Genomic DNA, 26,330 nt, shown 5'->3' with positions numbered 1-26,330 from the left:
TCTCTCATCATTAATGTTCCTAACTCTTTCTTCCTCTCCTTTCCTCTCTGAAATATATATATTTTTTGAAGTATAAACACAGAATAAAACATAAAAAGGCTCATACAGCAAAATGGGTGGAGGAAAGAATTTAAAAAAAGTGAGAGAAAGAGATAATAAATGGAGGAGTGGGGAAATAGGGTAGAGGTTTGGAGAAAAGAAGAATGGGGAACTTGAAAATAGAGACAGAAATAGAGAAAGGCAGACAATGGTGGCCAAAGTCAGAGTGCACCCCAATCTGTCTCTAGTCAATAAAATGCTAAAATTGAAATGATTTAGTATTTAAAATGTTTGTATTCCATTATGTTTGCAATTGTTTTATGTTCCTTTATAATTAGCTTTTCAAATATATTGTACAATCAAGTAAAAAGAAATGTGCATTGACTAGAACAATTAAACAGTATCCAGATAACTCATGCTAATGTATGCTTTTTAAAATGTAAGTACTTGTGTTATTAATCAGAGATATTCTGAAATGTACTTTACAAATATAAAGTCAAATATTCCAATGGTGTGAGGGTGGAGTAAGAGAAATAGAGGAGGAGAGAAAGAAGGGAGGGCAGGTGTGGGGGAAGGGAGGGAGGAAAAGAAGGAGGAAGGTAGGGAGAAAGAGAGAGAGAAAGAGAGAGAGAGAGAGAGAGAGAGAGAGAGAGAGAGAGAGAGAGAGAGAGAGAAGAAGGAATTAAAAAAATCCAAAAAGTTAAGACAGACAATGGCCTGAGAGTGTTGCTATTAGTCCCACAGGTAAAGCATAAACTGTTGTAAACAGTTCCTGAGAATATACTTCCTCTGCACCACTTATGGTAATGCTTCCCTAGATTCTGCAACCTGGATACCAACTATAGAGAGGAAATGGACATTGGTGTGGTGGTTGCTGCATTTGCCTAAGTGCATGTGAGCTGAAAAGTAGGCACTTAGATATCCGCTATCTGGCTTTGCCTGTGTATTCACTAATCTCTCATTCAATCTCTGAGAGACATTTCTCCCTGTCTAGATTCCTGGAAATAATTCATTAAGTTAGCCAGTGGTTACAGGGTACTTCTCTAAGCCAGACCAAGGACTATATATCGGGATTTCAGAGATGAGTCATTTCCTATGTGAACACAGAAAAGAATACAGCAAGCTAAGTGCTATGACAAAGCCATGTAAGGGGTATTATTGGATCCCAGAGGAGAGACTGAAATCAGGGAACTGGGGAGCAAACAAGAGGAGGCAACACCAGAAAAAGTCTTGAAAATGACGATGTAATAAACAAATTTATACAGACAGAAAGTAGATTAATGGTTGCCAGGGGCTGTCTATGATGAGTGCAGGAAGGAGGAGCTAGGGGGAAATAGAGAGTGTCTGCTAATAAGTACATAGTTTATTTTAAGGGGATAAAGATGTTCTGACATTAAATAGTGGTTGTTGCACAACTCTGTGGCTGAACAAAAACCATTAAATTGTACATTTTAAATGAGTAAATTGCTTTATGAATGGTATCTCAATAAAGTCATAAAAATAATGAATTGAAGCTAGTTATACAAAGAGGGTAAAAATGGTATTCTAGTCTTTAGAATTGCACCAATAGGGCCAAAGTCATGCAGGTGTAAATGAATATAGAGTGTTTACAGAAGAGCAAATAGCTCAAAATGGCTGAGTCACAGGGTGCTAGCAGTGAGTTCTAAGAAATAAGACTGGGAGGAGGACAAAGGCCAAAGCCTGGGGGCTCTTTGTGATGTTTCTTTTTTTATTTTGATTTGTAAAAGAAATCTGGGAGTGATACCATCACATTAGAATTTTAAAACTATTACTCCAGTTGCTGTGGTAAGACTTGGGTGAGGTGGGGTAGGATAAGGAAAGGGTAGAAACAGATATGGGTTAGAAGACAATGCAGTAGTCCAAGTGAGAGTCAATGATGGCTTAAATTAAAGCACTGGAGAAGGAGAGAAAGTACATGGTGGAAGATAGAGACATATAGGCCAGTCAAGCTTACAGTATTATGTGCACATACCATAGCCACCCGAAGAACATGACCCATGCCAAACAATAGGGAGACTGGGGTAGCTAAGCTTAGTCAGTGTACTAGGTTTTCTGGTGAATAAAGGAGCCACTTCAGTCATCATCCTCTATAAGATAAGCCTAACATGGTCACCAGAATAACAAGTACAAAGGTCTTTGAGGATATTTGATTCCCAAAATAATATAAGTGCCAAGAGAGCAAAGGGTTTTCTCTATTTTGTTTAATGCTGCATCCCAGTTACTGGAATAATGCTTGGCACAGAGTAGATGCTCAATAACTATCTAATGAACATTTTTTCATTTTTAAAATTAAATTTATTGAGGTGACCTTGGTTAATAGGGTTTTATAGGTTTCAAGTGTACATTTCTATGATACATGATGTATATACTGTATTGCATTATGTGCCCATCTCCCAAAGTCAAATCATTCAGTCACCATATTGTTTTCCCCCTTTACCCTTTACTACCCTCTACTTTCTTTCCTTAGGTAATCACCATATTGTTATTTGTGTCCATGAGTTTCATTTTTATATCCTATATATGAGTGAGATCATATGATTCTTGACTTTTTCTGACTGCCTTATAAGAATAATATTCTCAAGGAGCCACAAAGGGACAATGTGTTCTCTGTGGAGCCACAGAGGAGTAAAGTAATCAGTTACTCTTCAGGGAAAGGAAGGAGTTACTATGCTGTATGAGGGCCTGCCCAGCAGAACCTGGCCCCTAATATTCAAGAGGGAGAGCAATCTTGGAGATCTGAGCAGACATAATCAAAGTCCCCTCAATAAACCCGAACATCAGCCAAGAAGTCTAACAGATGTAGGCATCCCTAGGTAAGTTCTGACATTTTGTTTCACATGATTGCTGTATCCTTTGGCAACAACAGATTCTAGTTTCCCAGCATTTGTCAGCCATTCTACAAAGTGAAAATTGTCTCTCCCACCCCTTCCATTCTTATCTAGCTGACAATGAGCTTACTAATCTTACCAAAATGTAGAAAATTATTAACCACAGTACGTCTACATGTGAGTCATTTTCCACCTATTGGCCACAGAGCTACACACACAGGTTCTTTTTCAACTTCTAATTATTTTTTTCAGTATCTTCTGAAACTCTCACCCCAAAATTATAGGGGTAATACATATTCCATTTCTATGTTCATATATGTCTCCCTGCCACCACCAACCCAAGCTAAACAATCTTAAGCTAGCTACAAAGGACTTCATTTTGTCATCAACACTCAACAAACATTTTGTGTGTGTGTGACTAAAATTTCTATTGGTAGTTCATCTTATGGTAAAATTCCTGAACATGCAATGAACCTAAAGCAGTCATATTTTTGTGCACAAAAATGAAATTTAAAGATATCAAGACTGCATTATAAAATTTACAAAAGCCTCTATTAATAAAAAGGGGGGGACAGTAGGGTAATATCATGTAAGGAAAAAATATCATATAAGTAAATTAGATCTAGAAAAATTTTACTTTACAAAATTAATTTTCATTTGTAATGCTAACAGCAAGACACCCATGAAAAACACACATGGTGTCTAAATAAGACAAAGGGAATTTGGGCAAAAATAAAAAGGATCCCAAATCAATTATATAGAAAAGATTCCTTTATTAACACTGTGGAAATCAGTTTTTAATCATTTAACTGCCACTCACTACATTGTTGAAAAATGAAGATACTTTCTCATATTTCCTGATGGAATGAAACCCAAACATGGACATTAGAGAAATGAGAAAATGTAGACATGCATCAGTTGAAGGAATGCCTACATTTACAAAGTAGGTAAAATATAATATATTCACATATGCATTTCTTCCATGGGTTTCATGTGAAAAACCTGGGAGAATGCCATTTGATATAGATTCTGAAGCTAGTTCATATAAATGTCAAGTAAAAGAACTAGCAGGGAAAAAAACACATATGTGGGCTGCAAAACTGCACACGTTCCAAATGGGCAAATCCAAATGAAAGCCTGTCACAGTTCATTTTAAGAGTGGCTGAAAATAATAAGGCTGTGTGATATCCCTTGTTTCCATTTATTATTTTTTTACTAAAACCCTTCACTCTTGTATCTGAGCTTCTATTTCTCAGCTGCAATTAGAAATGCATTTAGGAAGTCTTTGCCCTCTTTTAATTGTCTCTCTCTCATTAGAACCACAACATTGTTTCACTGTTATCACCTTCTATTTACTTGTAGTCCAAATTCTTTCACTACTTTCTTCTCATTGTACCATTAAAATTTTTTCTCCTCTACAAAAAGGTACTTAGTTTAAAAAAAGTCCCCCTCTACAACATCAGGAACTTTTCAATCCTAAGCCATTTTATCAATCTTACCAATAAAAACCAGGATAATAATTAATGTTTACTGAATGTCTATAGTATGAGTATCCATCTTGATTTCTGTTTACCAGTTTTTATCTCTATCCCTCCCTTTCTCTCTCTCAGAGCCACATTTAGTTAGTTATTTTCTTATTTTTTTAAAAATAGTTCAACAATTTTTAATAATTTTTTTAATTTTTCAATTATATTTCACATATAATATTATATTACTTTCAGGTATGTAACATAGCAATTAGACATTTATATAATTTATGAAGTGATTGCTCCAGTAAATCTAACACCTGCCTGACACCATAAACCATTATTACAATCTTATTGACTATATTCCCTATATGATACTTTATATCCCCATAACTATTCTATAACTATCAGATTTGTACTTCTTAATCCCTTCACCTTTTTCACCTAGCCCTGCAACCTTCATACCATCTGGCAACCTTAAAATGTTCTCTGTATCTATGGAATTGTTTCTTTTCTGGTTGTTCATTTATTTTGTTTTATAGATTCCACATATAAGTGAAATCATCTGGCATTTGTCTTTCTTTGACTTATTTCACTTAACATAATACCATCTAGGCCCATCCATGTTGTTACAGATGGCAAAATTTTATTCCTTTTAATAACCCTTTAATATGCCATTGTATATATGCACCACTTCTTTATCCATTCATTTCTTGATGGACACTTAGGTTGCTTCCATACCTTGGCAATCTATAATTATAAAAGAGTAATATGCTAATTAGACCAGACAGCTGAATGACCTTCCCTATGTCCTTCCAGATAAAGCCAGGGCTCTGAGGACCAAGGTACTTGTACGAATTTTGTGCATCAGGCCTCTAGTTGTAAATAATGTTGCAATGTATATATGGATGCTTATGTCTTTTCAAGTTAATGTTTTGGGTTTCTTTGAATAAATACCTAAAAGTGGAATTGCTGAATCTACTTAGTCTCTTGTTGTGGCATTTGTTTTAAAGTCTATTTTGCCTGGTATAAGTATTGCTACTCAGCCTTTTTGTTTGCTTGTCTCCATTTTCATGAAATATCTTTTTCCATCCCTTTACTTACATTCTGTGAATGTCTTTATATATGAAGACAGTCTCTTATAGACAGCATATGTAAGGGTTCTGTTTTATTGTACATTTCCTGTACATATGTCTTTTGATTGAAGCATTCAATCCTTTTGTATTTAAAGTAATCATTTTTATAAAATGTAATTTATTGCAATTATATTAATCATATTTTGACCTTTGTTTCTTTTTATTCTTAAGGAAGAAACTTTAACATTTCTTATAATACTGATTTAGTGGTGATGAACTGCTTTAACATTTTCTTATCTGGGAAGCTCTTTATCTGACATTCCACACTAAATGATAGCTTTGCTGAGAAGAGTAATCTTGGTTGCAGATCCTTACTTTTCATCACTTTGAATATTTGTTGGCATTCCCTTCTGGCCTGCAAAGTTTCTGTTGAGAAATCAGCTGACAGTATTATGGAATCTCCCTTGTAGGTAACTAACTGATTTTCTCTTGTTGCTTTTAAGATTCTATCATTGCCTTAATCCTTTGGCATTTTAATTATTATGTGTCTTAGTGTGACCTCTTTATGCATCTGTGCTTCCTGGACTTCAACGTCTATTTCTTATATCAGATTAGAGAAATTTTCCATGATTATTTTTTTAAATAGGTTTTCAATTTCTTGCTCTCTTTCTTCTACATCTGGCACCTTCATAATTCTAATGTTGGTACACTGTGAAGTTGTTCTGGAGACTCCTTAAACTATCCTCATTTTTAAAATTTGTTTTTCATTTGGCTGTTTCTGCTTCCTTCTCTTCCAGTTGCTGATTTTTTCCTCTGCTTCATCTTCTCTATTGGTGATAGATTACCTGTAATGTAATCAATGTATTCTTCATTTCTGACTAGTTCTTTTTTATGTTTCCTATCTCATTTTTTTTTAATGTTTCCTACCTCTTTACTAAAGTTCTTACTGAGATCATTGAGCATCCTTATAACCAGTGTTTAGAATTATGCATCTAGTAGATTGTTTGTCTTCATTTTGTTTAATTCTTTTTTTGGAATTTTATACAGTTCTTTCCTTTGGAATATGTTTCTTCATCTCCTGATTTTGGCTGCCTCCCTTTGCATATTTCAATTAATTAGGTGGAGCTGCTACATCTCCAGACTTTATAGATTTGCCTTATGTAATATTCCTGTAGGGCCAAGCTTCCCCATTCACTCGATCTGAGTGATTTAAGTACAACTCCTTGTGGTCTGTGTGTACCCTCCTGCTATAGTTTAGTCTAGACTGCTGTTCTCACTTGAATGGGATGAACTTACTCACAGGCCCGTCAGATTTCATAACTGGCTGCCCCACAGCAGAGGAGCTGTTATGCAAGGGCCCAACCCAGGCATTTGCTCTGATTGGGAATTAAACCTGTGACCTATTGGTTCCTGGGTTGACGCTCAACCACTGAGCCACAACTGCTGAGTTCATCATGGCTAGTTTATATCCTTAGCTATAGGACTTCTGTTCAGATAGATTTCAGGTGGTTTTAAATGATGGATGTTCTGAGGTTTAGTTGTAATTTTGATGTGATTGTGGGTGTACCATGTTTACCTAACTGTTCTCTTGACTAGAAGTCAGTCATATTCTTATTCTTATTTTTTATGGGAAAACAAGCTTCTTCCAGTTTAGGGGGTAGCAAAGTCAGAATTTGAAGGTGGGTTTCTCTGAGTCCAATGCTATGAGTTTTTTGGTTTATTTTCAGTGATTTTTTTTCTATATTACTTTTTTATTTTAAAATGGATTTCTTCTGGGACAACTTCCTATGACAACTTTCTGCTGGGGGGTAGAAAGAAGGATGAAAATTTGTGGCAGAGAAATGAGGAATAGGAAAAGTTGAAAGTAAACAGCATAACATATCATTTTGGCTTTATCCTGCTTAATCTACTTGACATTAGAAAGTGATCAGCAAAATCTGTGAGTCATCAAACTGACTGGGGCCATAGACAATATTATAAAACAATAGCAGACAGAGATACCATCACAGCATGTAACTAACCTTATGCCACATATCTCTCTGGGAAGATGGTATCTGTTCCATGTCTATCACTCCCCTCAGCTTGCACTCCTCAGCTATACAACACAGCTGCCAAGCTTGGCCTAGCAGAGTCTTAATTCACTAGATTCTCTGAATGATTATGTATGCCTTTGACCCAGTACTCATATTTAAATTCTTGGCTCCATCAGAATGGAATAGTAGAAGCATAGACAAAAAATAGCTGGTAAAGTAACTAGTCTGATTTACCTAAATTTATAGGGATTTAAATGTGTGGAGAACATGGATGCCCAAGAGTGTGGAATAGGTGGGGGAAGTCAGTTTCCACATAATAAGGACAGAGTCCAGTTTATTACATGAGATGCCAGTGACAAAGTGTAGTCACCAACCAGGCAGAATTGATACTAATTTTCTAGACTATGGATTCCATTGTCTGGAGGCCAGACTGATCCCTAGAAATTAAGATGAACTGTGTATAAAGTGAATATAAGTAGCCCCAACAAGTTAGAAAGGTCGTTATACTTTCTGGCTTCATTCCTAACTGGTTTGGCTCAGTAGATAGAGTCTGCCTGCAGACTGAAGGGTTCCAGGTTTGATTCTGGTCAAGGGCATGTACCTTGGTTACGGGCACATACCCAGTGGGGAGTGTGCAGGAGGCAGCTGGTTGATGTTTCTCTTTCATCGATATATATATGTAACAAATATTAATACTTTCTGGCTTCATATTCACATGCCTAGAATGACATTGGACTGAAAGGGCCAGCTTCATATCTACTTAACACCCAATTGTTGACTGGAGACCAAAGTGATTTAATGCCCATTCACTTATCTCTGGCTTTCCCTCCCATTTTAATCCTAACATTTGAACTCAACTCAAAATCAAGCACACTGGGTTTGGTTTTATGTCTCTTCTGAAATATTGCTCACTGAAAGCAAGTCCAGTCTAAGAAAATCCATGAAAATAATTTCAGAGGTGTCTTAATCATTAGTTATTTTTTGACATTGTTTTCAAAACATTTACCACATATACAAGAACTAGTAGCCAGTAATTACTGGTATCCATTTAATCATAAGGGTATAGAGGCTCAGAAAGAGTAGGGACTTGCTTAAATGGTATAAGACACTTCTATTCAATGGATGGTGATTTGAGGGATTTGCTCATAGATTCATTTTTAAATTCCCTTATGGTTAGTACCGCACATATCTCTCTCATTGTGACCTTTTAATAATTGGTTCTCTGTCTTGTCTCCTCTAATTCCCTAATGTTTTACAGATGGAGATCTCAATACATAGTTCATCTACTTCCTCAGTTTTTCTCATATTGAGATGCTCTCAGTGTTCCTTCATTCTAGTCTAAAGATACCCTGTACTCTCCCTACATACACAGGGAGTTTTTTTCCTGGAAAACCAACCAAGTAGAACAAGGTAGTTTCAACTTACTTCAGAACAAGGCCAAGACAGAACCCGTGGTTTTCACATATTCAATCCAAAGAGCTGTTGGGTGGGATGTTTATATTGGTTTGGCTAATTGTTTCTCCTCAGTGGAAATACTCCAAATATCCATAAATTAAGGAAGCAAGAATTGAGGGCTCAGGGAAAGTTCTTCACTAATTTGATCACATGGCTGTTTCTCAGGCCAAATTCGATCATAGTCTGAAATACTATAACTTGAATGTTAAATATATTCTTGACAGAATTTTTGGAGCTCATAGAGTTGTGAATTCTTTCAATAATGAAGAAAAGTCACAGTCTTCCCTGTTGCAAAACTAATGTATCTACCCATTCCAGCAATTTAACATATAACATTTTCCCTCAAGAAGAGAGCCACTGTAAGAAGGCTGGGCAAAGTCCAGGATTGCTTTCTCACAACATCTTTCTGATGGGGGTAGGAAGGAGAGAGAAAGTTGTTTTCTCAGAATAAATGCTCAAATTTATTTCCTTTTGAAGGTGGTTCTGCTGAGAACATGTTTCTGGTGAAGCAAGCCTGTTCACTACCGGTTTTATGCAGCAGCAACCAGAACAAACTGCACTAATCTTAATTTGTGGAAAGATCACAAAGTTTGGAATCAGGCAATGTTTTAAATCCTGGCTTATCCATTTTCTAACTATGTATCCTTGAGTAGAACGTAACCTCTGAGAGTCTGTTTTCACATCTGTAACATTTGAATAAAAAATAATGTGATCTGGCCGGGACCGGTTTGGCTCAGTGGATAGAGCGTAGGCCTGTGGACTGAAAGGTCCTGGGTTCGATTCTGGTCAAGGGCATGTACTTTGGTTGCGGGCACAACCCCAGTAGGGGGTGTGCAAGAGGCAGCTGATCGATGTTTCTCTCTCATCGATGTTTCTAACTCCCTATTCCTCTCTCTTCCTCTCTGTAAAAAAATCAATAAAATATATTAAAAAATAATAATGTGACCTGAATAATTGAGGTGTTTTTTTTTTGTTTTTTGGTTTTTTTAGAATTACATGACTGACTATACATATAATGCTTGGCCAAGTGTCTTAGTAAAAGGGAAGGCTTCAATAATGACATCCTCAATTGATATTAATAAGGCCACTACTAGAAATGGAAGGAATTGGGTAACTGTACAAAAGATCAGCACTGAGTTAGGAAATCCCCTTCCATATGGATTATATATCCACCTATACTGGATGAAGACTAACTCATTGGCTAGCAGTTAGGCATTGGAGGACTGACATTTTTCTCAGTGAAGACTATTCTATGTTGTGTGTTTTTTTTGTTTGTTTTTTGTTTTTGTTTTTTTGCATTTTATTGTTGTCCTCCCTCAAACACAGCACTTGGCCCTCTGTTTGTCTCTCTTTTTACTCTCTCAGTGGGAAAGGGTGTCAATGAGTGCAGTGTCGAACCATTAAAGGTTTTTTAGAAGAGAAGTAACACAATGGAAACGGAGTTTTAGGACAAGCAATGTGGTGGCACCAGAACAGATGTTTGAAGCAGAGGTGCTACTTAGGAGTCTATGAAATAATCCAGGTATCAGATGATTAGGGAAAGGAAGGAACTTCTGTGTGAGTAAAGTGAAAATGTTTCAAAGGTTCAACAACAACAATGGCAGCAGTATATGGTGGACATGAAGAATTAAAGAGGGGGAAGAGTCAAAGTATCGCCAAGGTGCTGGGCCTGGAGAAAAGAATAGAATTGAATCTATCGTGAGACAGGGAGTTGAGAAGAAGAAATTTGTTTAATTTTAAGACACATTATATTTGGCTTCTATAAGCAGGATTGTTGGCTAAGCATTAATAACAAAGATGTCTAGAAGTAAGATAGGGGCCAGAAATGTAGATTTAACAGCCAACTCCTTAAGCCCTGATATGTTATATTAATCACCAACTCTGTTCTATGTTCTGATTTCCCCACCCTGCCTGAAATATGTATTTCCTTACAAATCCTATATAATAAAGAGGTAATATGCAAATTGACCACCACACCCTCGCACAAGATGGCCACCCCCATTTGGTCACAAGATGGCCACCACAAGGTGGCCAGCAGGGGAGGGAAGTTGTGAGTGATCAGGCCATAAGGGGAGGGCAGTTGGGGTCAACCAGGCTGGCAGGGGAAGGCAGTTTGGGGGCACCAGGTTGGCAGGCTGGCAGGGGCAAGCAGTTAGGGGTGATTGGGGCAGCAGGGGAGCAGTTAGGTGTCAATCAGGCTGGCAGGGGAGTGGTTAGGGTGTGATCAGGTTGGCAGGCAGAAACAGTTAGGGGCAATCAGGCAGGCAGGCAGGTGAGCAGTTAAGAGCCAGCAGTCCCTGACTGTGAGAGGATGTCCAACTGCCAGTTTAGGCCAAATCTTACAGGGGTCCCAGATTGTAGAGGGTGCAGGCTGGGCTGAGGGACATAAATTTCATGCACCAGACCTCTAGTTGAAATATAACTCCCCAGAGTTCCAGACAAGATGTTAGAGTATGTAAATGCTGTACTAGTCTCCTCCCACAATCAAAATTACAACTAAGCTACACAACAACCATCATTCAATATCACCTGAAGTCTAGCTGATCAGAAATTCTACAACTAAGGATATGCAGAAGAAGCCATGAGGAGACTGAGAGAAGAAGCAAAGAATCTGAAGGTCCTACTGGTCCTACACCCACATGAGGCAGTTAAAAATCAAGAGGGATATCTCTGCTGCAGAAGCCCTCTGAGAAGTGAGGGGTCCCAGGCCCATACCAGCTTTCCCAGCTCAGGATTCATAACTTATGGATGTAAAAACTATCAGAAATTGTGGCTGACTGAAATGAAGGGCTTCTGGAGTTCCAGGTGTTCCTCTTAAGAGGCACAGACCTACTGGGATTTACTTGCTCTGAGCCTCAGTGCTAGGATGGCAGCTCAAAAGGCACCAGGCACTTTAATGTCCGGTTTCAGGGTGAGGGTCAGAGGGGCAGCTTTCTCCCAAAAAGAAGTGCTGCTAGATCCATTGTTTGTTTGTTTGTTTGTTTGTTTGTTTGTTTTTCTCCCAACCCCCTGCAAGTTTAGGCGAGCAATATATCTGAAAATCCATAAACTTGGCTAGCAGACTTCTTAGTGATTCCCTGAGATCTTGCCCCACCCACTATGTGGATGCACCCAAAGCCGCTGCTAGTGGCTTTTCCATACAAATGACCTGTCTGGGCTCATGCTGTGGACTTCCCCAAAATCTCTCAGAAGTTCACAAACCCTAAATAAACAGTGTCTGGAATCAGCATGCCCATACCTCTCTTAAGCAGCCTGAAGCTGGGCACTAAAGGCAGCTGGCTTCAATTCACAGGTTACCTCTGACAGGCACCTCCAAACCCAGCACAGGTGGCAACCATCTGCAGATCACTTTGTAGCTTATATCAGGTGATCTCATTCAGGGCACTGGTATGACTGACTTTGGTCTGAACCTCCCAAGAGGCCCCAAAATGACACACCCACTGGTCAGCTTTAACCACACCAGGGTACCACCCAACCACCTCCACAAATGCCACACTCTAAGAGCAGCAGAGCCCTGCTAATGTGAATCCTGCTCTGTAGGGTCAGCCTCTGCACATCAGTTCCTCCTTCTCAAGTATAGTCATGGTCAGTCTTCACATTCAATCAGCTTGAGGCTCAATCCTTACCATTGATGTGCCAACAGCAATCAAGGCTCAACTACAACAGGAATGTACAAACATTCCACAGAAAAGACACGCCTGAAGCACCCAGCAAAGGTGACCAATGAGTTTGTGCCAGTGGGCCCCACAGGATACCTACTATTGATACATAAAACCATTCTATCAAAGCTGGGAGCCAAAGTAGCTTTAATATATAAAACCAAACACAAAAAGGCAGTCAAAATGAGGAGACAAAGAGATGTCTCAAATAAAAGAACAAAACAAAACTCCAGAAAAAGAACAAAATAAAATGGAGATAAGAAATCTACCAGAAGCAGAGTTTAAAACACTGGTTATAAGGGTGCTAAATAATCTCAGTAAGAACTTCTATAAAGAGATAGGAAACATAAAATGGAGATAGAAAACAAAATAGAACCCGTCAGAAATGAAGAATACACTAATTGAAATGAAGAAGGCATTATAGGTACTCACCAGTAGAGAAGATAAAGCAGAAAATAAATCAGCAATTTGGAATAGAAGGAAGCAGAAAACACCTAATTAGAACAGCAAAAAATAAAAAAAATTAAAATAAAAAATTAACCCCTTATAAATGAAGAAAGTTTAAGGGGCCTCTGGGACAACATCAAGCATATCAACATTTGCATCTCAAGGGTACCAGAAAGAAAGAAGAGAGCACAAGGAATTGAAAACCTAATTAAATAAATATGATGGAAAACTTTCTTAAACTGGCCAAGGAAATACACATACAAGTTTAGGAAGTGCAGAGAGTCCCAAATACAATGACCCCAAAGAGGTCCACACCAAGATACTTCATAAAAAAAGATACATAAAATTCCAAAGGTTAAAGACAAAAAAAAATATTAAAACCAGAAAAAGAAAAGCAGTTAGTTACCTACAAGGGAGCTCCCATAATATAGCTTATTTCTCAACAGAAACTGTGCAAGAGGGATTGTTAAGAAATATTCAAAGTGATGAAAAGAAAGGACATACAACCAAGATTATTATACCCAGCAAAGCTATCATTTATAATGGAAGGACAGATAAAGAGCTTCCTAGACAAGACAAAGCTAAAGTAGTTCATTACCACCAAACCAGTATTATGGAAAGAAGAAGAAGAAGAAGAAGAAGAAGAAGAAGAAGAAGAAGAAGAAGAAGAAGAAGAAGAAGAAAAAAAAAAAAAAAATATATATATATATATATATATATATATATATATAATAAAATAGCACTAATTATACATCTATTAACAAATACTTTAAACATAAATGGATTAAATGCTCTAATAAAAATATAGGGTGACTGAATGGATAAAAAAAACATAACCCTTAAATATGTTGTCTATAAGAGACTCACTTCTAATCAAAAGAAACACAAAGGTTAAAAGAAAAGGCATGAAGAATAATATTTCACAAAAATTGAAATGAATTGAAAAAAGCTGGGGTAGCAGTAGTTACACGATACAAAATAGACTTTAAAACAAATGTCATAACAAGAGACTAAGAAGCACCCAGTAATTACACTTCTGGGTATTTATATAAAGAAACCTAAAATATTAATTTGAGAAGACATATACATCCAACATTATTTGCAATATCCAATATATGGAAGCAAGCTAAGTGTCCATCTCTATGTAAATGGATAAAGAAGTAGTGGTGCAAATATACAATGGAATATGACTGAGCCATAATAAAAAATGAAATCTTGCCACCTACAGCAACATAGATGGACCTAGAGAATATTGTGCCAATTGAAATAAGTCAGATGAAGACAAATGCCATATGATTTCACTTATATATGGAATAAAAAAAAAAATAACCAAACAGAAACAAACTTGAAGGGATTGAGAAGAACAAGTTGTTAGTCACAAAATAGTCATAGGGTATAAATTACAGTGTACAGGATATAATAAATAATATTGTAATAACTATGTATAATGTTAAATGGGTACCAGTTTTGCCAGGGTTATAAGTTTATGGTCACTGTGTCGTATACCAGAAACTAATATAATATTGCATGTCAATAGTAACTAAAAAAATAAAGAATGTATTTTTTTAAAAGAAATATAACTCTCCTTAAAGCTCCAGTTCTTTCACAAAGCCTTCCTTTAGCATCCAAGCCCCTGATGAACTCTCTTTTCCATTATACTTCCTGTATTTCTCATTCACTTGGCATTTAAATAACCACTGCCATTAACTCAAATTTAACACCATAGCGCAATAGTTAAATTGCAGACTGTGGAGCCAGATTACCTTGGTTCAAATCCTAGTGCTACCACTTTCTAGCTGTGTGAACCTGGGAAGTTGACTTAACTTTTGTAAGCCTTAGCTTCTTTATCTTCAAAATAGGAATAATATATTTCTCATAAGGTTGTTGTAAAGATTAAAATAGTTAATACAGGTAAAATAATTAGAACATTTGCTTGGCACATAATAACTATACAATTATTTTTAGAAAATTTTTGTTAAATTTATATGACTACTGGCTTCCCAAATAAATTATAAATTGCCTAGTGACAGGGGATTATCATTTTTTTCTTCATAGCACCTACTACTCTGTTTCCCCAAAAATAAGACAGTGTCTTATATTATTTTTTGATCCCAAAGATGCACTAGGTCTGTCTTATTTTCAGGGGATGTCTTATTTTTCCATGAAGAAGAATATGGTACACATTTATTGTTAAATGAAAATAAAGGAAATTTATTACCTGCATATAGTACGGTAGTTGTCAACACAAACCAGACAAACTGTGAATCCTACAGTATCAAGAATTTGCTCATTTATTCAATGACAATAATATCATCTTCTGGAACATCATCATAACAATCCAATTCCTGAATTTCCTGGTGAATTTCTTGTGACTCCATTTCTTTCAGAATCAGTGGACCAAATCTCTCATGTTTAGCCTGGGGGGGGGGGCTTATTTTAGGGGGATGCCTTATATTTCACTCAGAAGGAAACCTGTAAGTAGGTCTTATTTTCGGAGGATGTCTCATTTTTGGAAAAACACGGTACTACTAGGTACACTATCAAACTGAAATCCCAGGATGATATGATTACATCCTATGCCATGTGGAGTACTAAATGTACCCCATTATACTGCTTTATTCAACCATTTCATTAGTGGTTAGTCTATGACAATGGGAAAGTTGCCACAGATATAGGGAAGTTCTTCCATTTAAGCTAGATATAAGCTGTGGTTTTAGAAAGAATAAGAATGGGGAGGAGAGAGGGGAAGTTGTCTTTTCACCTAGCTCTGTCAATGGTACCAGTTCCCTTTGGTGTGATAGTAGGGAAATTGATGAAATGTCCTATCCCCTACTCCCCACATCCTATGCCTGGAGCTGGGAGAAGATGAAATAAAGCAGAGACACAAGAAACACCCAACAGGGACCCTTCCTTTCACCATTCTGGAGCTTCCACACCCTGCCTCAGGTACACTGCAAGGATTGCCTTCCAGACCTTAGTTCTTGTGTACTAAATAGTTGTGTGACATTGGGAAGATCACAAATAATAAATTTCTTTATATTTTAGTCTCCCATATAAAGAAACGGATTAATTATCTTTATCCAACCTAACTCATGGTGCTAACACCGTGAGTGACGAATGAGGTGACAGATTTGGAAATATTTGCAAAGCACAGAGCATTTAATTCATATAATAGATCATTATTTTGGACCTCTCTTAGATGAAGAAGAAAAGCATAGGCTTTCTGTTGTCTATTAGAGTATCCGTTAGTCATATGTGGCTATTGAACATTTGAAGTGTAGTTAGTTTGGACTGAGATATGCTGTGAGTGTAATATACAACACCATTTCAAAGAATGTAAAATAATTTGTTAATAATTTCCTACATTGATTAAATGTTGAAATTTTAATATTTTGGACAGACTGAGTAAAAGAAAATATATTATCAAAACTAATTTCCACTGTTTCTTCTTTGAACTTTCTAACAGTGGCTATTATAAAATGGAAAATTAGATACAAGGCTTGCATTTGTGGTTTCTATTATATTCCTATTGGACAGACTGGTAGAGACAGTTACATCCAGGAAGGTTAGAAGAACAATGCCTCTCCATTTTAAGCAACTGAAAGCAGTCTGTTCAGTGCAGAAGAGAAAGACTCACAAATACAATTCTCCCATGGACCCCTTCCAGCCCTCCTCCCCACGTTGTTTTGTGCCCCTTGATTGTTTCTTTCAAAGTCTATATATTTCAGTAGAGAAGCCATTCTTTTTTGGGAGTTTGGAAACAGAAAAAAGTTGACTCTCAGGAATTGGTGCATATAGGTTGGGAGAAGGGGGTTCGGACCATTGTAGCTACGATGATGATAATGACTTACTGTTGAAGAATAGTAAACTAATTATGACATTACAATTTGCTCATCCTACCAGGGTGGGAAATTAGTCTCCTGGGAGGGAGGGAGAGAGGGAGAGAGGGAGGGAGAGAGGGAGGGAGAGAGGGAAGGAGGGAGGGAGGGAAGGGAAAGTGAGGGAGGGAGGGAGGGAGAGTGAGAGGGAGGGAGGGAGGGAGGGAGTGTGAGAGGGGGGAGGAAGGAAGAAAGGAAGGAAGGAAGGAAGGAAGGAAGGAAGGAAGGAAGGAAGGAAGGAAGGAAGGAAGGAAGGAAGGAAGGAAGGGTAAAGATTCCTTCCCAGCAACTTTGTCCTTTTAATTTAATTCAATTGACGCTAGTTGCATGAAGGGAAAAATTATTACATTAATGGTGTAAATGAAAACAAACACACTAGAAATGTCTTCTTTTAGTTCTGAAACCAGGCTCACCTCTCCTCCATCAAAGTGGCAAGTTTTGGGTTAAAATGGCAAATGTGACTGTCACTACACAAGTTTACTTTAAACATTCCATAGAAGTGAGCCTCCTAGGCTCAGATTTTCTCTGCTGACCACAGTCCCTTGGATTACTTTAAATACAGACATGGATAACAGGACTTGGAGTCTAAATCCATTATCTATGCCCAGTGAGAATGAATTCCTTATAGCAATATAATAGTAAATCTTTCCTAAACTCTAATTTAGGACTTAACAGATATTCCATGTGGGGCAAACTCAGTATTGGCATAAGTAGGTAGGGAATGAACTCAAAGGGAATAAAGTAGAAGGATTTTGATTTATTCAGAGGCAGAACAAGAAAGAGACAAGTAGTAAGGAATAAGGATTCAAATTATGATGCAAATTACAGACCAAATAGCATCAATTTACTAAACCTCAAGTCAAACTGAACCTACATATTAACTAAACCATGAATTGGACCAAATATATATATTTGAAAAATCAATCAAATATATTCAAACCAGAATCAAACCTATATATTTTCTAGTGAACTAGAACATCAAAACATTCCTTTAACTGAACCTGAACTGAGTCAATATTTTACTTGGGTTGAGTCCCTATTAAAGAGGAACATTTTTTTGCTTTCATTTGCCATCAAAGGAAGGTAGTTAAAATTCCTTAGAAGTGGCTTATCTTCCACAACTTTTAGTTATTCACATTAAATAAAGGAATGTGAATCCATCCATATGTCCCAGATTCAAGACAGACTAACATAGGAGGGAAACATGGTGGTACTACTATATTCTAGAAAAGAACAAAGCATATCAGACCTACCCAAAGATAATGTTCTTTGGTTTAATGTATATTAACTTGCATATGTTCCTTACTAAAAGCTCAGAAAAATCTTGACACTATGAAATAATTATTTCTTCTTAATGCCTGTAAGGGGTAATATACACTAATGCAAAATTGTGTTGGCTATACCTCATCCTTCTGATTCTATGATTCTGATTCTATAGAAGCTATTTGTACAACTATGTCAAATCCAAGCCTTATCTAAAATACTGTTTTGCCTGAGATCATTTTGCCCCATGGAATGTTCACTGACTGGATTCTCTTAAATTGGCTTTAACAAACTGCCATGTAATGGGCAAGGTTATATAACATAGATCACTTTACTCCTTGGGGCTGAAATCATGTGAAGACCCTAGACCATCATTTGACATGAAGCCAAATGTTCTGGAAATTCCCAAAGATGCTGATTAGATTGGAGTTAAGCTTCACTTATGTTCATGACCTATCTGTAAGGAAAATTTAAATTTTCACTACTGAGACCACTTTAGATTTTATATTTGTAGGGAAAGAGAATAGGGCCTGCTTGTAATTCTGAAATCTACCAAGTCCCTCTTTTCCTCCTCAAATTCATTACTTTTTTTATTTTGTATCTGTGACTATATCCTCATCCTTTCCCTTTAGCAAGTGAGTTCTGAAGGAGCAAGAACATATCTTGCGAACAAAACTTGGGTTGATATCTAGAATAACTCCTTTCAGCTTGACAAATATTCACTGAGTCCTTATGCATTCCTGATCTGTCTCTAATATCTTGGAATCAGTGACATGCATTTTTTACAGAAGGGACCTTCGCAGGTAGCATGCTGAAGATCAATGATTTGACATGTTTAAGTTGTGTTTAATTATAAGTGGTTGTGTTCATCTGTACTGCGTAACACAATTGGATATAGTCTTCAAAGAAAAACAGTTTACTTCAAGCTGCTGCTTCCTCAGCATTTCTAACTCATGAGTTATGTGGTAGTTTAAAAATAGGTTTGTAAATTATTTGATACTCCTCCCTGCAAGAGTTGGAGCCTGATTCCTTATCCATGAATGTAGGCTGGACTTAAATATTGCTTCTAATGAATAGACTACAACAGATGTGACAGTTTGTGGCTTTGTTCATTCTCTTGAATCACTCAGTCTAGGTGAAGATCTGCAAGAGCCATCATGGAAGTGGATCCTACAGTCCCAGTTGAACCTTCAGATGACTACAATCCCAGCCTACACTGTAACTACAACTGCAGGAGAGATCCTGGGCCAAATAAGACCACCTAGCTAAGCCACAAAAAATTCGTGATCCACAGAAACTGACATAAAATGTATATTTTCTAAGCCACTCAGATTTGGGGCAATTTTTTTCATAGCAAGAAATAAGTAATACAGGTTAGAAGTCTTAAAAATAACGTGATTTTTTTTAAAAAATGACTAGCTAAGTTATTATTACCAGACTTTGATATTGATAAAGTGTTTGAAATCATTTTTGCAAGACTTTGCTTAGAATATGTGCAATTTCATTTTCAATCCAAGTGTTAAAATATGTGTCCTTGAGGTTTGAACAGTATGAATTTGTTTAAATGGATACATGTGCTATTCTGTACACTTAACCAAAATATCACCAAACACATGCATTTTTATTTCTTCAGCAAACATTACCTAAATGCTTATTGCATCTCTAGCACCATACTGGGTGAAAGAGGTGCTCTTATAAGTCCAGTCATTAATAAGCATTACTTGAGCATCTAGTAGGGACTAGGCACTGAAGATACAAAAAAGAACATGACAGCTGGCTCTTGAGCACCCCAGTATTTAGTTAGGGAAGTAAACAGATAAATACATACTATATGCATGCTATGATAATTCAGAGAACAGAACAACTATGTTTTTGAGGTATTGAAGGATGAATAGGTGTTTTTAAGCAAAGAAGGGTAGCATTCCAGGTACAGGGGAACAATGTGTGCAAACACATGGAAATATGGAAAGCCTAAAGTGCCTCTTCACAATTTAGTTCCTTCTTCCTGAAAATAAAGAGATGACTGGTGACATGCATATTTCTAACATTGTGAGGCCAGCATGACAGGTTGGTTTTCTAGACTACAGGCATTTCAAGCCAATAGGCTGCTCAAGAAAATTAAAGGAGAGAGAAAAGGTGCTTATGATCTGTGCTGAAATGAAAGGTTCTCAAGCTGGAATTCTCCTGGTAATCCCTGAGCCTTGGGAGGATAATTGTGTAAGTTCTTCAGGACCATATATTTTCCTTACCATGAACAACTCAAATTGTCTGTACATGAGTCTATTAAGCTTCCAAATTTATACTTCTATGGTCTTTTGCCTTTTAGATCAGTGTACTGTGGGTATAAGACGTCATACCAGAACATAAACCAATATATTCCTGCCTTCATCAGTAAAGTCATGTTATGAAAAAAAGTCAGCTGAAGTAAATGGGTTGCTCAATGGCATGATTTACATTTGGCATAAGCTCCTAAACTTGCCATAGAGTGATACATTGTTCATGGGTTGGCAGTGATCCATAGACCACATTTTTTTTTTTTATCACTTATTATCCACTAGATAAAAATCCTATATGATAAATCTCTTTGTTTCACTTCAGAACCTGGCTTATATATATTTTTTAAATTGTAAAAATAATGCAACTTATCTTGTTTCTCTTTTTGTTTTGAATTCTATAAAGTTCAAAGTCAACTTTGGACCTCAAATTATCAATTATGTTGACACTTTAAGGTGGCATTTTTTTAAATTCTTGTTTTTGTTTCTGATATTTCAAATTTATGTGTGACAATTATTTCGTTACTATGTTTTTGCTGGATGATGTCAAAAATAATGACAATGAAGACAACCACAACAATAAGCATTGCAGTAAGCATGGCAAAATAGGCCAGATTTCTTGAGTAGAATCAGGGCCATGTGTGTGTCTCCGTGATTCCCAACAAGTTGATTTGTTTAGACTATGAAGTCATAGAATTGGTATCATGGAGACACAATGGTGTTCATGAGGGACTCATTCCTCTTCATGCAGAGGGTACTGGCCTCTGTAAATGAAGTCATTATACACAGTTAAGAGAAGAACACTCACCGTCTTGGTCGTTACCTGAGTCAGCTGGAGACTTGCTCCGGCGCATGGGGCCAGGGCTCTTGGCTGAACTCTTCTGAGGCGTTGGGGATGCCTTTGGGCCAGCTGTGGCTGAAGGGTTTCCTTTCATGACTCGACATTCTGGTGGAAAAAGACACAGACGCTTACTGGAGCTCGGGGAGGATAGAGGCTGGTCATATTAACAACCTCTGGTAGCTGAAATAACCAACACAGGTCAAAGCTCTGAATGGCTTAGGTCCAAAAGGTGGTCCTAATTTTTTGAAAAAAAATGATGTCTCTGGAGAGGGAAACAGTGGAGAAATTGTCAAAAGTAACCTGGGATAAACCAGGTGTTTACATTCCTGCATTTTGGAAACAAGGGAAAGAGTTAAGAAGCAGGTTGAATAGGTCAATAATTAACTCAATCATTTGTGGACAAGCAAGCCATGTCTCAGAATAGTACCTGTTGACATCATTAATATCCTTGGAGAAGAGATTGCCAGTTTAGAGGTTATAATCACACAGATGAAACATTTACAATTAATTTAAATTTTATCCTTTATTTCATGTCATGTATTGTGATAGGCATATTTGGGATGTCATGTGATTTTATAAATAAGCACTAATACCACCACTACCATCTTCTTTTTTTTAGTTTAAATGCACATATGTTATCATAACCCCTCTGCTAATTTAATGAATAAATGGGCCAGCATTGACTCTGCCACTGGGAACTTACAGAAAGCTAGTGGGTGTGTGGGAGAGTCTGCCAAATGTTCCTGCTATGGCACCAACCCCAGTTTGACATGTTTGGAGCACCCTTTCTATTTAGGTCACTCAGTATCTCTACTATGGCAATTTGGGGCACTTATTGTGCTAATATATTAGAATGAGTATTATACTAATTTTACTGATAAGAATACAAAAAACTTAATCCTCTTGCTTAGGACCACAAAGCAAGAAAATAGCAGAACAAGGACTAGCAGCCAAGTCTTTTGAGTCCCCATCTAGTGTTCTTCCTACTTTATTTTATAGACTTTCCAACTTTGTGCTGCTCAGAATAGAAACAAACGGCTTAACAAGAATTGGTTTTTTTTTGGATACCTCCTTGTCACTTCCTTTAAGATGCATTGAAATATCATTTACCCAGAAAGAATAATGGACCTTTTCTGGTAAATTAAGGTTATTTTAAGAAACTCAATTAAGCAGAAAGCTCATTCTTGTTTTGATTGATGAACTTCAGTTATCACTGTCCAGTGCTAGAGATATAGAAGGTAAAGGAAAATGGACATAGCCATTTTGTTTAGCTATTTTATGGTCATTTGCCTCTTCTCAAAGGAGACAAAGTAGAAATGCCACTTCTTTCAGGGTCCTTGTCATTTAAGTTGTTTGTAAAGTCTATATTAGTACAACTCAGTTTGTTTTTCTCACTCTCTATTCCTCATAAGTGGGAAATATTCTTTGAATGTGTCATTCCATTTGGATCATATCCTAAACCTGATGTTGTGGTAACTAAATTACATTAATTTACATCTGGAGATTAGACTCAGAAAAGGGATATGGGCAGAAGTTTCATCTCCTTCCAGAGACTAACAACCCTTTGGACTCTTGAGTCAAAAGGCAGAGGGAATGGGGCAGCAAACCAGGGTGAGTAAAGGAGAAAGTTTTCATAGTAAAAAAATAGGGGGGACTCTAAGATAGAATCACTAACATGGGCCATATAAGCTAGAAGTGTTGACTAGAAAAAATGCAAGCATAGAATATACAAGTTGACTCCAAATGTTCCTCCCGTGGGCTGATTGTACCTGTCAGTCCATGTGACACAATATGTGTTTTAAGAAATATGGTGACTGTTAGGGTAGAGAGTGAGTCTTTATGAGTTTGGATGGTGGGCATCTGGGACATCCAATTAACCTTTCATTTAGTGACTCATGTTTCCAAAAATACAAAAGAAAGACTAACAATATTTTCCCTTTGGAGAGCATGAATGGATGTGCTCCAAGCCATATGAACCCATGGAAATCCTAAGGGATATAATGAGAGAGAACAATAGAGCAATAAAATCCAGTGACTATGCTTACCATTTTCATCCAGGGAAAAGTCATCCTGAGCATAGCGAAATTTTTCAGGACCACATGCAATAAATACATCATCATCACCAAAGAAATCATGAAGACAGGTTACCTATGGAGAAAGCAGAATCATTGGATTGCTATTGGTTGGCCTTATGGCAAATAAATTCATAGCATGCTGGCAGAGGGGAAAAATCACATCTGAACCATTATTTCTAGCCCTAGGGATCTTCTTTTTCTCAAAACACTAGGCTCAGAGTCTGTACACAGCCCCTAATGGGTAAATATATACTGAATGCCATTGTCTTTCCATTTTTCATGGTAACCTTGTATCAAAAGTAACTTTGGAATCATGTCCAAATGGAATATCCCCCTCTGAATAAAAGTCAACAAGCATATGGCCTTACAAATGTTACCTTTCCTTAGAGACACAGAGATGACAGAGTAATCCTAGCCCAACTCTGGGGCCAGAGGTCTGGGTCAAGGGTCTAAGGCAGGTAAGAAAGATCTTCTTAAGCATGTGGTGGAGAGGCTGTGACTGACCAAGAGGGGAAAGTTCCTCTCTTTATCATTTTCATTAGTTTTTAAAGCGGGATATCAATTCTTAACTTCTTTGCCCCCCCCCCCCCCCCAAATTGAACTTGTGTTAAAAATGGACCCAGAGCCTGGTCAAGGCCCAGAATACAATTCCAATCTGAAAAACAAGAAGGGGAAAACTGTCCTGACCACTTAAAACATAATTCAGATCAATTGATCCCCATAGGATTGAGATTCTGCTGATAAAGACATGTTCCCAAGATTCTCTTCACCCTCTAGTCTCCTATGCATTGCTGTCCAAAATAGACTGTCTTCACAACCCCTTTGCTGCATAAAGCAACAAGAATCCCTGGGAAAGTATGGTGCTCCTTGTAGTCTCCCTAATTCTCAGCTTTCCTAATTATATCTGACTAGAGGTACGGTGCAAGAAATTTTTGCACGAGGAGGGGGGTGGTCCCCTCATCTCAGCCTGCACCCTCTCGCAGTCCAGGAGCCCTTGGGAAACCAAGCCTAAGCTGTCAGTTGGATATCCTTAACACTGCTGTGGAGGCAAGAGAGGCTACCACCGCTGCCTCCGTGCTTGCCAGCTGTGAGTCCAGCTTGTGGCTGAGTGGTGCTCCCCCTGTGGAAGCACACTGACCACCAGGGGGCAGCTCCTGCATTGAGCATCTGCCTCCTGGTGGTCAGTGCACATCATAGAGGCAAGTTGTTCTGCTGTTTGGTCAATTTGCATATTAGCCTTTTATTATATAGGATAATTAGTTCAGCATACCAGGTAAAATCCAGAAGAAACAATGAAGTCAAAACACTCTTATCTCAATCTTTAGTTTGAAAGTATTCAAAGCTTCTAATTGTTCTAAGCTATCCATTTAAGCTGCCAGCAATGACTATCCAAAGGTGCAGTGCTCACAAACAGGGCCTGTTGGGTACACTATGTTACATTTGAAAAATGTTTATATTAATAATATCATTCTCCATTCTGGGTCTATTAAATTCTTATTTCCTCAACCAATATGATTGCAAGCTTTACACAAAGCAAAATATGCATAAAGATTTTCCTCATTTTTTTCAGCCTCCCAATCATACAAGAGATGTTAAGAGGAAAGAAGGAGACTTGGAGAACTGTCAGGGTTGCTCCTATCAAGCTTCTTCCAGACCTAAGTTCTGACCTCATCAAATAATATAAAATCCTTCTTTAGCCCTTTGTCCCTCACTCATTCATTCATTTCACAGTCATGTAATGATAATCAGAACTACCACTAACTGAATGCTTACTCTGTGACAGACACTCTGTTAAGTACTTCTAAATTTGTAACCTCATTTTACTGTCACAAAAAATCTTATAAGTAAGTATTTTATCTTCACTATTTTATATATGAGAAAACTGAGGCCCAGAGGCAATAAGTAAATTACTCAGGTGAAAAGGGATGAAGCTAAACCAATGCAGATGACTCCAAAGCCATTGCTTTTGTCCACTTGGTAATACAAAGCACTTAGAGATTGTCCATAAACTGTGGAGATAAAGATGAATAACACTCAGGCCAAGACTTCATGGATCTCGCAGTCTGAAAGAATGAGAAACATTGAACCAGAGGATTTCAATGAGTGGTAAGATAGAAGAATATGTAGGTACCATGGGAGCTATTTAGTAGAAAGTGAAAAAATCACTGGCTGGCATTATTAATTCAATAATTACCCTGCATATTGTCCTGGAAGCAGATCCAATAACAGAGGCTACATGGCTTCAAACCTTGCTGCACACTCCCACTGGCATCTTGGAATTTAGCCTAATAAAATCTGGAGCCCCTAACTTGGATACATTGTATGTCTCTGAATTATCGATATTTACTCCATGACACCTCCTTGACCATGAAGGGATTTCCCCTGACTCTGACTTGCTGCTTTTACTTTTTATCATGAATGAAGAAAGCCTCATGCTTGAATGCCCTTTCACTAGTAGTCTCTAAGATTTAGCACTTTGTTTCAAAACCTGCCTGTAGGAATTTTAGAGGAAGATGGCTGCTGACAGGAAAGAAGACTGCAAGATAGAGTGTAAATGAGAGAACAAAAGGAGAGTGTGTGGTAGCACAGGGAGTGTATATTTGTGGGCGAGAAACAGCCATACTCCAAGGGACTCTTGGAGATTGCAGAACCGGGTTCCCCTGGCCGGGCAGCCTACGCTGGCTGCTGCTGAAATCTCTCCCAGAGCAAACCCCCTCTGACATGAAGACAGCACCATCTTGAAAGGGAGAGCGGCTATAATATTATTGGAAGCCTATATAGCCCTGGAATCTACAACAAAACCCAGGGAACTGCTGTGAACCCAGGAACACTGGACCTCAAGCAGTGTGAGTACGTGGACTTAGATGAGCTCTGCACCTTCTCACTGAAAGGTCATATTTCGCCTAGGAAAAGGTGAGGTCTGCAATCTAGGCAGGCGAGAGAAATGCACACAACCGGAGCTAGAGGCTCTAGGAA

The 26,330-nt window shown here is 37.6% G+C and overlaps 1 protein-coding gene across 2 annotated transcripts in view; it reads right to left on the bottom strand.

Annotated features, from left to right (window-relative positions):
• The window catches only part of DCX (doublecortin), a 165,404-nt gene that overhangs the window by 14,184 nt on the left and 124,890 nt on the right, over nt 1–26,330 (bottom strand). The window contains exons 4-5 of one of the 2 annotated variants that reach the window (XM_036454443.1): nt 23,325–23,427; nt 21,247–21,384 (exon numbers count right to left, since the gene is read on the bottom strand). In XM_036454443.1, coding sequence (XP_036310336.1) covers nt 21,247–21,384; nt 23,325–23,427 — 241 coding nt within the window. The remainder of the gene's footprint in view (nt 1–21,246; nt 21,385–23,324; nt 23,428–26,330) is intronic. The other variant, XM_036454445.2, reaches the window with a different exon arrangement.

This window comes from Pipistrellus kuhlii, unplaced genomic scaffold, assembly GCF_014108245.1.
Source record: "Pipistrellus kuhlii isolate mPipKuh1 unplaced genomic scaffold, mPipKuh1.p scaffold_m20_p_29, whole genome shotgun sequence".
Lineage (NCBI taxonomy): Eukaryota > Metazoa > Chordata > Mammalia > Chiroptera > Vespertilionidae > Pipistrellus > Pipistrellus kuhlii.
This window is presented reverse-complemented; position numbering and strand designations above follow the sequence as displayed.